General features: G+C 44.9%; 1 protein-coding gene across 1 annotated transcript in view; it reads right to left on the bottom strand.

Annotated features, from left to right (window-relative positions):
- Nucleotides 1–1,562: 1,562 nt before the first annotated feature.
- The window catches only part of mbtps2 (membrane-bound transcription factor peptidase, site 2), a 13,661-nt gene continuing 324 nt past the window's right edge, over nt 1,563–14,899 (bottom strand). Inside the window, exons 2-11 of the mRNA XM_080489783.1 lie at nt 13,895–14,043; nt 12,226–12,364; nt 11,813–11,916; nt 11,008–11,135; nt 8,613–8,731; nt 8,114–8,294; nt 6,645–6,751; nt 3,627–3,825; nt 3,361–3,436; nt 1,563–2,162 (exon numbers count right to left, since the gene is read on the bottom strand). Of these exons, the coding sequence (XP_080345909.1) occupies nt 1,940–2,162; nt 3,361–3,436; nt 3,627–3,825; nt 6,645–6,751; nt 8,114–8,294; nt 8,613–8,731; nt 11,008–11,135; nt 11,813–11,916; nt 12,226–12,364; nt 13,895–14,043 (1,425 nt within the window). The 3' untranslated portion in view covers nt 1,563–1,939. The remainder of the gene's footprint in view (nt 2,163–3,360; nt 3,437–3,626; nt 3,826–6,644; nt 6,752–8,113; nt 8,295–8,612; nt 8,732–11,007; nt 11,136–11,812; nt 11,917–12,225; nt 12,365–13,894; nt 14,044–14,899) is intronic.

Raw genomic sequence — 14,899 nt, 5'->3', positions numbered from 1 at the left:
GGAACCTGCTGACAGAGGTGTCTGCTCACCTCCAGTAAACACAGCCCTGTGGCTGAGCCGAAGGCCGTCCAGTATTTACACGTCTGAGGGGGAACACCCAACCAAATTACAATGTGCCATCTCCCCGGCTCGCGCGCACTCAGGAAACGTAATCACCGCCTCCCCCGGATGGCGAACGCAACACTGCGGTTCGCAGCCGTTGACTAAAAGTGTCGCCTCCTTGTTCCGCCGCCCGACAAAGACAATGTGATGGGAATGAGTCGGGCCGGGCGAATTTAAAAAAAGAAAAGGTTTTGCTCTGCAGGCGACCTTTTACCACAGAAATCCTCAACGTCAAGGGAACTTTCACTCCCAGAAAACGTAGTATTTCTCCTCCCACACAGCGGGGCAGCGGGTAGTACTCGGAGCAGGAAGGTCCCAGGTCGGAGTCCCAGTGGAGTTTAGAACTTGCTTCCCCATTTAGACGCCTTATTATAATAAGTTAATTATTTGTATAATATCACTGACCTAGGATGAATAGTGACGTATTTTTACACATAAAGACACTACTTCCTTTGCAAAAGTAACCCATCATTAGTTTGAAATCACGAAAGAGAAAGAAAGAAACTCTCCACCTGTTCCCGAAGCAAACCTTCACAGAAAAAACTGAAAACATGTTTTATATATGGGAAGCGTCTATTATATATGACGAGAAATAGAATGAGAAATATCCGGGAAGCATCTATGTGCGATGACACCGTCTTTGACCGTTTACACGTTTTCAAAGTGAAAATGGAAAACTTCCGTCGTATTTTGGGGGTCCGTTTCCATGACAACGGTGCAACTTTTTGCACCGGTTAGCCCAAATATAAGATATAAACACTAAATTTGAGAAGGAAATGACTTGAAGTCAGAGACTAAAAGAAAGTAAATAACTTTCAAAACAAGCCAAAACTATGTGTCATGTCTCCAAAGTGCCAGATGATGTACAGTGAAACGCTCCAACTCCGTGGAAATGCAACTTTTTGAAAACATTCCACTGCGTCTCCGTGGAGAGGAAAACGGAACTTTTTGAAAATGCTCCGACTCCGTCTCTGTGGAAACGAGGGAAAACTGTGCAGGCGCCCCGACAACCGTAGTACATCGTTCTTCTGCACGTGCACGAGGAGATGGACAATAATAAAACGACTGAAGATATAAAGCTTTTATATAAGATGTTCTTTTTCATCACATCATTTTTTTTTATCATTTGTAAAGTAGAAGAGGTTCTGGGAGTAGAGGAGGAAACTGATATGACAGGAAAGAAACAAAAGCACATCGTCAACAAAGAATCGAAAAAAAGAAAAGAGGGATAAATACTCTTGAAGGATTTCAGCATTAAATATAAATCGTTCTTTTATTCCGGTTTTGACAAATCAGCTTTTACAACCAGAGTTTAGACAGTGGGAGGCCGAGAACATAGAAAGACAGGAAGTAGAAGTGTTCTTACTGCAAAGCCCGGCGACGAGAAACAACACTTAATGTGACTAAATGAACTGAAGCCTCTCGGTGAACTTTACCTAGTTAACTGATATGGTTTAGGATTTTTGGGTTGCTTTTTTTTTTTTTTGGTCATTCAATCCGACAAACTTCCTGATGTGGTAACGGGTAAATATGGCCTTTGGAGTCTTGGAACATCACAAATAGTAAAACGTGAGCGGTTGTTGTAAACAGTCACGAGGGACGACCCTTCGTAAGCGAGTGCATCTTTGTAAATGTGCTTTGAGGAATATGGCGGCGACACGGCGGAAAGACAGTTGTTAGTTTTTTTTTAGCCGCGGTCTCTAAAAGGCAGAGCTCGGCTCAACAGTCTGTGGGAAGCCTGCGTTTCCCGGGATGTTCACAGCTTGATGGTCCACTTCACTCACCAGCATCCTGAGTCACGCCCCCCCCTCCCCCCTCCTCCTCACCCCCGCGGCCGCTACCGCGCCGTGACCATCCACAGGCCCAGCGCCATGTTGGCCGCCAGCAGGGCGCTGCCCCCCAGCAGCAGGAAGAAGCCGATCAGCTCGCGCTTGCCGCGGTCCGTTACCACGGTGACCAGCGTGGCCTCCAGCAGGGCGTTCAGCATCCACTGGCCGTCCAGGGCGAAGCACGGCACCGAGTTGACCACGGCCAGCGCGCCGGAGAGGGACACCACGTATCTGAGGGGCGGCGCCGTTCAGGGAAGTAAAAACGACCCGAGTTGTGTTTCAACGTCTGAACGGATTCTGACTTTAAATCGGATTGGATCATTGATCCGGTGAGGCGTGGCTGCTGAAGGTGTCATGGGAGGCAAAGATGCAGATTTTCATTAAAAAGTTAAAAAAGATAAAAAAAAATGTAAGGAGAGGGACTCCTTTAAAAATAAAAGTTTTTATGGAATTAATTTTGATTAATCGCATTTTAATCGCATATCAGTTTTTACCACAAAAAGCTAAATTTGCTCATTTTTTTTAGTGGATAACAAAAGTTCTTATAACGTCTGTAAAAATTTTATTTCAATCAAAAATAGTAAAAAAAGAAAAGAATATCGCAGTACAAAATTGAAAAGACCTGAGATTAAAGTGCCATTTTAAGTACATTCAGTACTTTTTATGAACAGTATTGACTTTGAATGGTGAAAAAAAAAAACAACAACAACTCCATAAAATGTCATTTCTACTTCTTCAGTCTTCTGGTAAAACGGCCAGAAATATAAATGGTCATTTGAAGCTTAAAGCTCCTTTAAACTTGGTAAATTAGGCTATAACTGTTTGATTTTAGTGCAAAACGATCACAAACCTACTGGCCTCACTGTACATCCATGCTGATATCTCGAAGTTTCTGTTATTTAAATTAATTTAAATTAGAATGGAACCGTAGAGGTGAAGCGCTTCAGTGGTTTGAAAACAAAACAAATCAAAGGTTCCATCAGGTAGATTTAAAAAAAAAAAAAAAGATCATTTCATTCATTTAAATTCAATTCACATCTTTTGCGCCCCTAATTTACTTAAATTGTCCTTGAAGTCGGTTTCCCATTGGGAGCTGTGCCACCCTCTGGCTTCACCTTGCACATCAATGGGGAAACACACTTTGCGAGGACTTTTCGACTTAAATAGCTTGGACCGAACCTTTGTATGAATCTGAAGCCAATCAGACTCACACAGAGGAGACCCCACAAAGAAAAGCAATAAAAAGTAGAAGAGTACTCAGAAACGCTCACAAGTGTGCAATTAAGGGTCGCACTTGGGCATCCAGGCCTCCTGACTGATTACATGGTTTTTTTTTTTTTATCCACCGGGGAGGAAAGAGAGTGAATATTCAGCAATTGAAGCGTTGAAAAGAAGATCAGCGCCGGGAGTTTCAAACCTGAAAGGATACTTGCAGAAGGTTTCCAGGAAAACGGGCAGATCCAGGTGGAGGAAACCGAAGCGGGGCACGAAGTTGGTGAGACTCACTGAGGGAAGGAAAAAAAAAAACAAACAACCAACCAGACAGAAATTAACCATTAAATTATGGGCCTGGGTCCGTGGGCCTCATGGAGCTCACAGCCAAAGGTAAACAGTGGTTACAGGATCATTGCAGGTGGGGCGCAGCTCGGAGGCGGCGTGACGCGTCGTCAGACGCTCGTCTGGGTTGGTACGTACCGGCGTACTGCAGGTGAGGCGGGTACCCCACAAACAGCATGTGCGTGTTGGGCGGGTGCGTGACGCGAATGAAGCGCGTCTGGTTCTCCAGGGACGGCGTGACGCACACGCTGGCGGCGTGGGAGTGCGCCGCGCAGTCGTCGTCGCCGCGGCACGCCCGCGTCCCCGTCACCATCTTACGCACCGGCATGCAGGCGAACTGCGGCGGCGGGAAACACAAGAGAAAGATCTGGATTTATCTCCCTGATGGACGTCCTGTTTGTCCTCGTCTCCTGCTATCTGGTTTTCTTTGTGTTCTTCGTTTTTCTTTTTTTTAATCTGTCCCTGATTAAATCACACGATGACATTAACAACAGTGGCGTGACGGTAAAGGTGAACTTTCCTCCAGTGTCTTCTGTTTTTCTTCTCTGGACTCCAGAAATGTCCACCAGTGAAGATCAGTCACATAAAAACCCAATAAAGTACATTTATATGTGTAGTTCGTAAAGGTTCAAGTAGGATCAAAACTTTTAACAAACCACCTTCTTAAGTATTTATCATCCAGAATATAATCTGGATCTTAACTAAAAATTAATTCATAAATTCCTTATTAGATTAAAAAACCTAATTATTTTTCAGGAAGCAGAATTTTATCTGAATCTTACCCTAAAATTAAATCTAATCTTTTATTTTTTTTTGCATGTCGTCGATTATTCTGGCAAATTTGATCAAAAATTCATCAACGAGTTTTTAAGTTACCCTTAAGAAAACCTTCACGGTTAACAACACTGAATATACATGTATCGACTGTATCTACTTCAATATTTAATCCCATGTACTTTTAAAGTTTTATGAATATTTCATTATATTAGCTGTTAATTTCCACGCTATACGGAGTAACGCTGTAAAGACTTCCTCTCTGGGATTAATTAAGAATTTCTATTGGATTGTAATGGACTCATTAATTCATGTGCTGAGAGAGAGAGAGAGAGAGAGAGAGAGAGAGAGAGAGAGAGAGAGAGAGAGAGAGAGAGAGAGAGAGAGAGAGAGAGAGAGAGAGAGAGAGAGAGAGAGATCATGTTTCTGTCTGCATCAGTTTAAAAAGATGCAGTATTTTCCATTTTAGGTGCTTGACGTCACATATTTTCTATCATGGGATTTGCTGTCGGAGTGTGTGTGTGTGTGTGTGTGTGTGTGTGTGTGTGTGCGCGTGCACATGCAGTAAAATGACTTCTATTGTGATCTGGCAATTTACAGAAAACACAATTAAACTAATTAAATTAACTTGGCTGAAACGCGATCTGGGTCTGACGCTCTGCAGCCACCCGAGGCTCCGTCGCCCCTCTCTACGGCTCCTCAAAGCTTTTTAAATAAATCTTTGGTTTATTTTATTTGCACACCAAAGTATTTTTTCGAACATCGAAAAGACGTAAAAACGCTTATATTCTTTAGCTTCTGAACGTGGCTGAAATTAAGATGGATAAAAACGGCAAAACAAACACAGATTTAGATATAATAGAAGGTGACGAAGTCAAAACAGCCATTAAAACGTCTAAAATACCAAACAAAACTGTGACAAGAACAAAAACAGCTAAAATGTAATAAAATAAAAAGTAGCTGAACTGAATACAGTATTTTCCCGTGTACATAAAGCTCATTCTGAACATGTTTTGTGCCGACAGATTAATTGTATTTGATGTAAAGTGTTTATCATGGAGGTTTCAGATTTCTGGGCTCGGCCATCCAGCAGCTGTTCATTCGCGCTACGTCAGAGACGTCCAACATAAAACCCGCGGGTCAAAACTGGACCACAAGAGGATTTTTGTACATTTTGCACCAGAAGGTTTCATTCAAACTGGCTTCATGTTGATATTTTAGTCAATCTCCTTCGTAATTGTTAGGTTTTGTCAGAATATAGACATTTTCATTGCGTATACTCCACATTGCACCACAACAATAAAAAAAAACAACTTCAAAGTTAAAATTTAAAGGTTATTATGACTATTTTAACAGTCCAGCCCATTGAAGGAGAAACTGGGCTGAAAGTGGCCCCATTGATCTACACTGTATTAATCCCATTTCTCTAATTCGCTCGGCACCGATGCTGGTTTTCAGCTCTTCTTTAGAGTTGTATGGATCTATATGGAGGATCAGGAGGAGGCAAATGTGTGGTGACAAAGAAAAAGAAGATAAACACCAAAATAAATCACATTAAATTCAAAATGTCATTGTAGTTGTGGTGTCGTGGGAAAAGAAAAGTTCATTCTGTGAGCCGAGGTGCAACTTTAATCCATCTATTGTGTCATTTTCACCAGCTAGCTTCTGTTAGTTTGACGGGAAAATGCAGAAGATTTGAGCGAAAAGAGATTAAATCCTCTAAATCTCATGAGAAAAGTGGAGTTTGGTGTTTGAATCTTTCAGTTTTATTCATGATTTATGGTTTTTATTGCAAAGGTAGTTAAGAAAATTAAAAAACTTAAATAAATCAAAGGTTTTGAGTTGTGTTTGTTCATGGTGTGTGTGTGTGTGTGTGTGTGTGTGTGTGTGTGTGTGTGTGTGTGTGTGTGTGTGTGTGTGTGTGTTTAAGCCGTTGAAGCGTTAAAACGCTTCCTGTGGGTAAAGTGATCACTTATTGACTCTCGGCTGCTGTGGCGGGTTTCAAGTGGGCGACGACGACGGCTCTGTACCGGGGGGGGATTTAGTGGAGCTGCTGGTCATGTGGCCACGTTTAGTATTGCAACGACTGTAAGACGACAGGTATCGTCATGTGAGTCAATGTGTGTGTGTGTCTTCATAACAATCCTGACCAGATTGAGATCATCAGGAAAGATTAGAGTGTTGGAGGAGGAAACGACCGTGTGAGATGTTAAACAAGACTTTCAATCTGAATACAAGTTTGTTGAAACAGTTAAACTGCAGTGAATCAGAATTAAGGAGGAAAATATGTTGAAATGAAAAGATTTTAAGGGAAGTGGATGAAATAAAGGAAGTGATAGAAATATGTCTGTGTGTGTGTGTGTGTGTGTGTGTGTGTGTCACCTCTCTCTCCCTGACGCCTCTGCCCGGCGGCTTCATGTAGGAGAAGCAGAGGTCGGTGAGGCTGTTGTTGCTGCAGCAGTCCATCGTTCCGTCCAAACGCTTGAAAGCTACGAGAAGAAAGAAAAAAAAAAAGAGAGAAAAGGTGTTGGAGGTCGTCGTTCTGGATCCTCACGCTCCCGATCGCTCACTAACATCCGTTTTTCTATCAAAACGAATCAAAAATAGAAATAAAGACGCTGTCCTGCGCCTGTATGATTCCTCCCTTCCTCCACCCGCACCTCGCCCTCCTCTCTTCACATGGCGAACTACATTCCCAGCAGACTGATGAAGATATTAAATAACTACATATCGACGTTTCATGAATAAGCTGAATAGGTCATGCAGGGGTGAATCTATTACTTGTGTGACGGAGGTGGAAAGAGGAGCCGGCGGTTTGTGAAAGTGGACCGAAGCAGGGAACTTCTGAGAAGTTTGATTTCTGGTGTTCACAGCTTTTTAATCACACGTTGTCATCGACTCCATGATAATAAAGTACTTTCCTCAGCGATACGCGTCATTATTCACACCAATACTGTTATTTTTCCACCTCAGATCCTGTAAATCTTGATCAATATTCTTCCTGCAATTACTAATTAAACATTAGTTATAACTAATTAATAACTTAAGGGACGTAAAGCTTCACTAAGCTCACGCGATTCATGATAAAACTTCTTTCATAAAATATCGACAAACACAAATTGTGACTGAATTCTAATTATTATTTTCTGTTAAATCCAAACTGTATTTTATCGTCTTCTTTTCAATATTGTATTAAATCAAACTTCTTCTCCTTCCTGAGGTCGGTGCAGCGACCGCCTGTAAGGCAGAAACCAGGGAATATCTATTCAAAACATCTTTTGTCTGAACAAAAAACTAATCTCAGAAAGTATGACGGCATCATCACCAATCAAAGGTTAATAATCTTCGTTCCCAGAGTCTCGCTGTGACGTCGTGTTTCATTCTGCATCATGTTGGTTCTACCGTTTCTGTCGTTTTCCTGCTTTATTCCAAGACTGTTCTCTTCCTGTCCGTTATTTTAAAGTCACACGGCCGATTTCAACCTGGAGAGACTTTCCTCCTGTGTTTGGAAATCGCCTGAGACTTAACTTTGCCGTCTGCACCGACCCTCTGGCTGAGCCCCTCTGTCTATCTAAGCTCCAAACAGACTGGACTGCGCCCCCTGCTGTTCGCAATGCCTTTATTATTCCAGATGTATTTACTGGTTTTTAACAGCCTCGTTATGCAGCGTTACAATACTTATTGTTTATTTGAACCAATCAGCTGAGTTAAATGCAGAATGCGTTGGATTCAAGCATGATCCTCATCCTCCTCCTCTTCCTCTTCCTCCTCTTCCTCCTCCTCCTCCTCCTCCTCCTACTCCTCCTCCTACTCCTCCTCCTCCTCCTCCTCCTCCTCCTCCTCCTCCTCACCTCGTCCGTGAGCCCAGCTGGGCTGCAGGCTGGCCACGGGGACGCAGTATCCGTCCTGCGGGGCATGAGCCAGGTGGGCCAGGCAGCTGCTCCAGTCCTCCACCCCCCTGACGGGGCAGTCCTCCAGCCCCGTCACGATGTCGCCGACCGACAGGCCCCGGGGCCCGTCGGCTGCAGAGCCCTGGGGACCCAGGAGGAGGAAAAGGAACACAAAAGCTGAAGGTCACACGAGAGCAGATTGAGATCCTCCGTCCAGGAGGGACGCAACTCTGAGAGGAAACTGAAGAATGGCTTCAAACAACAGGGATTATCTCAGCGTTGCTTAAAAACCGACTGACGGTGAATTCAGCCTTCAGCCTGGGGGTCCGACGAGACGTTTACACAAGTAAACACAGAAACCCTGTTGATGGTTCCACCACTGCCACGGTGGCAGGAAGATATCTGAAAAGGCTCATCAGGCTGCACAGTTAAAATAACGACAGTTCCTGAGTGGGCTCACCTGCACCACCTCTGTGACCAGCGCCCCGCCGCCGGTGGAGTACACAGGAAACAGGAAGAGGGGCAGCAGGAAGAGGAACGCCAACGCCACCAGACATAAAATAAAGTTGTGCCAAACGCCTGCAGGGAGAAACAGAAACTTCTTGAGATGGATGGAGAACATCTGAACTACTGTATCTCTCCTGGAGTTTGTTTTGTATTTATTTATTTATTCATTTTATCACTGAACCAGAAGGTTTAACGGTGAGAGCGGCTGTGGCGGAGGAAACCGAGGCACTGAGATGACAAATGGGATTGACGGGATTAAAGATGAACCGAGTGAAAAGTGGGGAGAGGATCGGTGAGGTGGTTTGGTCGTGTGCTGTGGAGAGAGATAGTCATTATATATTGGACAGAAGTCTTCGGAGATGGAGCGGACAGGCGGGAGGAGGAGAAGATTCATGGAAGAGCCAAATCGGTCAAATAAAAGAGGAACTGAGACTTTGTTTACAAAACATTTTGAGAGAAAACGTGAAATTTGTGCGTTTACAGACGGATTTGAAACGTTTTCAAAAAGTTCCCGTTTCCGTGGCTCCGTGAAGCAACAGGGGTTTTCAGTTTTCACTTGAAGACGTCGTGTAAACGGGGCCTTAGATCAGATCTTAAAAGAAAAACCTACAAATAACCATGTAACCGTCATGTTTTCTGCATTTGGATTAAATCAGAATCAAATCCTTTCAGTTCAGCAACAAAAAAATAAAGAAATAAAAAAATGGACGGAGACACTAAAAGGGAGTTATTCCTGAAACCTCCGGGTGGAAACGCTCCAGCTTTGTGGAGCGAGCGCAGAGCAGGACTGTTGATACTCTCTGCCACTACGCGGTCTCTCCACGTCATCCGACTGCGGGACGTCGTGGCAAAACGGTTCCCGCTGCTCTCTAAAAATAGCCGTCTATACCATGTTAATTATGCAAGAGGACTCGGTCGGGGAAGAAGAAAGGAGGAGAAATAAACCACGGGAGGAAACGTCTTGAGGAGCGACTGACGAGGTTGAGGCACAACAGACGGCAGCTTCCAGACGTGGTGATGGGAAACGACGAGACGGAAAAATATTGTAGATGATGGGGGGGGGGAGGGGGGGGCTGGTGGAAGTGAGTGAACGTAAAGAATTGGACTGGATCCCCGACACTGATTTACGGAGCAAACATTAATTAAAGTTGCATCACCTATCTCTACAGGAATTAAAATTTAAAGAGTGTTATGTAAGAACAGGCCTCCTGTGTACAGAGAGAGGAATAAATAAACACAGCACGGTTATATCACCCCCCCCCCCCCCCCCCCCCCCCCCCCCCCACCCCCACCCCCACCTCATCATGTGACCCAATGTGACCCGATGTCTCGGTGTATCTGAAGTGGCTCCCTGGTTATTTACTTGTCAGAAGAGGAAATCTTCACCGTGTAGTTAAACACACAGAAGCTCTCTGCTGCCCTCTGGAGGCGGCCGACGGGATTCAAATCATTTGCAGGTCCCGTGTATATCAGGGCCTGTTCCCGCCTTTCAGGGCCTGTTCAGGGCCTGTTCCTGCCTTTCAGGGCCTGTTCCTGCCTTTCTGGGCCTGTTCCCGCCTTTCAGGGCCTGTTCTTGCCTTTCAGGGCCTGTTCCTGCCTTTCAGGGCCTGGGTTCCTGCCTTTCTGGGCCTGTTCCCGCCTTTCAGGGCCTGTTCAGGGCCTGTTCCTGCCTTTCAGGGCCTGTTCCTGCCTTTCTGGGCCTGTTCAAGGCCTGTTCCCGCCTTTCAGGGCCTGTTCTTGCCTTTCTGGGCCTGTTCAAGGCCTGTTCCCGCCTTTCAGGGCCTGTTCTTGCCTTTCAGGGCCTGTTCAGGGCCTGTTCCCACCTGGTGTTAACATGCATTTCAGATGATCTGATCACATGTGGCGACTGTTTACACTCGTCCTTACCAAGCGTTTTGAGCGAACCACTTCAGGTCATTCTGTATTATTAACTCGACGTCACTTCCACTAAAAAGTCAAAGGGCCCAGTTATTACCCGAGTCTGAGAAAAATTCATCTGAGAAGAAAATGTAACTTAACTGAATCTGTGAAATCAGCAATAGAAATTAAACTTACAATCTTTACACAAATGAGACTTTTTACTTTTTAAATTCTTCCACAATGAATGAAGATATAAAAGTCCTAACAGTAAGTTAAACACAATCTCTGGTTGCTTCCTGTTCAAACGTCCTCCTGAACCGGCCGGCGGCGCCGCTCCGTTCATTCAGCTCCAATTTTCTTAATTGCGGCGGGGAACCGATTCGAGCTCCGCAGAGCGACTGAACGGCTCGACGGGAAACAAGCGTCGTGACGACTGCGATTCATCTCTTCAGCTTGGTGGGAACATCCTCTACAGGCGTGTGGCTCACCGGCGCAGAAGATGCGGAGCTGCTGGGCGGGGGAGATGAGGTTGAGGTGTGTGGTGAAGAGATCCACGAACGCACCGGGGTACACCACGAACACAAACATCCCGAAGCCGTTCACTCGTACCTGCTCCCTGCACCGGCGAGGAACAGAGGGTGAGACACTCTTATCCAGGGATGTCAAACACATTTCAGTTCAGCCCAAAACAACGATTCTAATGTCCCAGTATGTTTGGATATTTTTCACCTGGTAAAGTGTTAAATGAGGAATCTCACTCAAATGTGCTTAAAATGCCTCTTTCTCACTATTACCAATTAATATCAGTAATGTTTGTGCTGCAGGGGGTCCAGATTGGCTGAGGAGAAGCAGAGTCGTCTTATTTTCATTGTTAAAAAACATCCGTGTAAGTCGCATTTTAATTTTAATTTGAAAGGGAGCAATAAAATACCAAAAAAAAGCTGCATGTGCCGTAAAATAAAAATATAAAAGAAGGCAAAAGGTTCAAGCAAAAATGCCTAAAAAACAGTTATTGCATAAAGCTCTGCTTAATTACAGGATTTTTTATTAACTTTAATGTCGAGGAACCAAAAGCACGTCTTTATAAAAAGTCATTTCGTTCCCATAAGAGCCGAGTGAAGGACGGATCGTGTTCTAATAAGACTGTGATTCATTCTGCAGCAGAGCAACTCTAATGACTCAACCCTTCAAACTCCGGCAGAAATAATAATAAAAAAAAAAAAAAACACGTCTCGAGTGCCGCTGCCGTCCATCCGTGACGCGTTGCCGCGGCAACGGGTGGCACGCGCTCACCTGAGTGCCGCCACGGCGTGGCCGAGCTCGTGCACGAGTCCGCTGAGCAGCAGCGCGATGAAGAAGTAGGCCAGCTGACTGGTGGGCAGGTTGAAGCCGGGGACCTGAACAAGCGGAGCAAAAAAAAAAAAAAAAAAAACTATTTGAAGGTCGTGTTGTGATGCGAGCGAAACGCCCACGCCGCACATTTCTCCTCTCGGCTCGTCGAGCGTTTGCTGAGGCGGAGGTTTTCTCTCCCCTGCTGCCTTCGGGCTCAACGTGTGGGATGTCAATCGCCTCTCGTGAATCAGCTGCTCACATTAGTTGTTTGACGCCACAATGCATTAAAAAAAGAATAATTAGGAGCCTGTGCCGCCCCCCCTCCCCCTCCTCATTTGAATCTCATCGTCACGAGAGACGACGCGTCGACGTACCACCACCTGCAGCGTCTGCTGGGCCCCGATCCGAGGGTTGTCGGTGGTCATCTGAGCGTACGTCTGCTGCAGCGTCCGGATCAGCAGCAGCACCGAGCCCAGCATGGCCGCCACGCCGAACACCAGGCCGCTGCTGAACCTGCCACACACACAGCCGGGATTCAATGTGAGCTCAAGCAGGTCGGAAACGACACCTCAGGGCGGAAAATACTCAGAAATTCAACATTCAGCTCATCAGGTGAGGAATTTGAGTAAAGATAATTAAAGTTAATAACAACACAATACACACAAACAGAGTTTCCATCAAGGCACAGATGTGTTGATTATGTGAGAACCAGATCATTTCACTGATGCTTTTCATTCCAGGATTGACAGAAATGACATTTTATCCATGTAGCATTGGAATGCTAACATTAGCTCCTTGGCTCACTGCGACACGTTGAACTGTGGGTTGATGTTTGAACAAAAACTTTATTTCCCTTTTACCATGAACTTGATAAGACTTTTTGACGTGACAGAATATTAAGATCTTACAAACTAGCCAGAAAACAAAATATTTTAAGTTATAGTTTATCAGAATTTCCCAGCTTTGCGTCCTGGAATAAGCCACAAATGCTGAAAAACATATATTTTTTCACATAAATAAAGAGTTTAACTTTGATTACTTTCATCTCAACTCCTCCATTTGATATTTCTTATACTGATTTTGAGTCGTATTATAGTGGAACTTCTCTAGATACAAGACTGAAATACAATGAAAAGGATTAGAAGAAGTGTTTTGAGGTATAGAAAGTCTTTTCTTGGTGGTTCGGCCGGATTAGAGCCTCTTGGGCGCCGGTTTTGGCACACGGGGTTTATGTTCGACAGCCCCGGGTTTAATCCTGGTGTAGGAAAACTCCTGCGGCCGACCTGGAGTAGCTTGTGAGCAGCTCTGGATCCGGGGAGTCGGATCAGGCTGCAAAAAGCCGTAGACGTGAGAGTCTGAGGTTGTATTTATCACGTGTCCGTAATTTCAGGACTATTGACCGAATATAAGCAACACCCACCAAATTTAAAAGGAAAGAAAAGAGAGAAAGGTCAGAGTTACGTGATGGACCTGAAGGCATCACAGCCGTATCAGCAGCATGAAGCTTGATAACCTGGAAAATTCCATAGATTAGCAGCGTCTTTGTTTAAGGTTCAGGGTTCAACGCCTGTGAAAGAAGCAGCGGCTCATAGTCCAGACATTACGGTACTCCCAGTAGGAGCAGAGCTCTGCGGCACCCTGTGGAAATAAAATGGATCTTTTCGCCCAAAACAGTGGCTGAGTGAGACAAACTGTTGTTATTTTTCACCGCAAACATCGAGGAGAACTCTTATGTCTGCTGTACGTTTGGGGAAAGAGAGAAGGAATGAAAGCGAGTTCACAGCTTCTTCGAGATGAGAGAAAACGGTGCAGGTCTGTTTGAATGGACGGGACGAGGCGAGAAAAAGCTTTTAGTCAAACGCACAGTGAGCTGGAGCGGCTCCCCGGAGACGAGGGCGGAGCGACTCGTCTGTTTAAAACAACAAAAGAAACTGTGAAAGTCGAGGAGATGATGCAGGGAGAGTCTCCTCCATCCAACTGAGCGCCACCTGCCTGCCACAGAGAGAAACACTCAGGGTCTGAGGAGGGTGGGGGTTTTCCTACCACAGGTGGAGGGCGCGGGGGTTGATGCGGGCGCAGTAGGCAAACAGCCGGTTGAACATGGTGGTCTGCCATCGCACGTGGAACGGAGACAACATGAGCCCCCGGCTGGCGAGCCACGACTCGTAGCTGATCCGGTGCGTCGCCGACGACTGTGGGACGGAGGCGGAGACGGAGACGCGTCAGGACATCGACAGAAAGGTGTCACACTGCGGACAGTCCATTCGGGTTCCTCAGCTGAATCTGTTTTAAACTGACCTGTTAAAACTGACATTTTTCTTTTGCATCAAACACATGTCACTCATAACGTCACTAATCCATGCTGGAGGAAGATTATCCTCCCATTTGAATAAAATAAGTCTAGCCGGGAGTAAAAGGTCATACAAGGGACCGGAGTGGAGGAGTTTTGTTCTACAAACTGTAGATCAGGCGTCACATCGCGAGTGGCCAGTCAAATTGTGCCAAAATAACCTTGAAATTTAAAATGTTCTGTTGTTGTGGGTCAGAGTAAACGGAATGAAAATGTCGATAGTTTCACCAAAAACCAAATAATTATTGCTGACAATGACTACAATTTCAACACAGTCAATTTTAATGATGCACAATACAGTGAAATGTCCATAAAACTTCAATAACTGTTGCATTATGCGAGTTTTTACAAACTGTCCCTGACAGCAAGCAGCTTTCTTGCTGATATCTCAGCCCAGGTCTCGGTGTTTTGTTTGCTTACCTTAATAAATGTGTTTAATAAACAAATCTGTTTTTCTTTAAAATTATTACAATTTGCTTGGTGGTTTGTTGGGTCACATTGGAGCTTCATGCGGGCCTGTTTAGACCCACGGGCTTTACGTTTGACACCCATATTCTAGAGAAAACATTTAACCAAGAAGTGTTTTATTGTGTAAATGACCAGAACATGTGGAGTTCATGTTGCTGCGGCTTTCTGCTTTATTGTCTCTATGTGTGAAGCCTACATTTTAAAGATCGTTTCGATCAGAGTTTAAGCGG

This window comes from Lipophrys pholis, assembly GCF_963383615.2.
Source record: "Lipophrys pholis genome assembly, chromosome: 20".
NCBI classification, from domain to species: Eukaryota; Metazoa; Chordata; class Actinopteri; order Blenniiformes; family Blenniidae; genus Lipophrys; species Lipophrys pholis.
The sequence above is the reverse complement of the archived record's forward strand: the minus strand, read 5'-3'. Positions and strand labels throughout refer to the sequence as shown.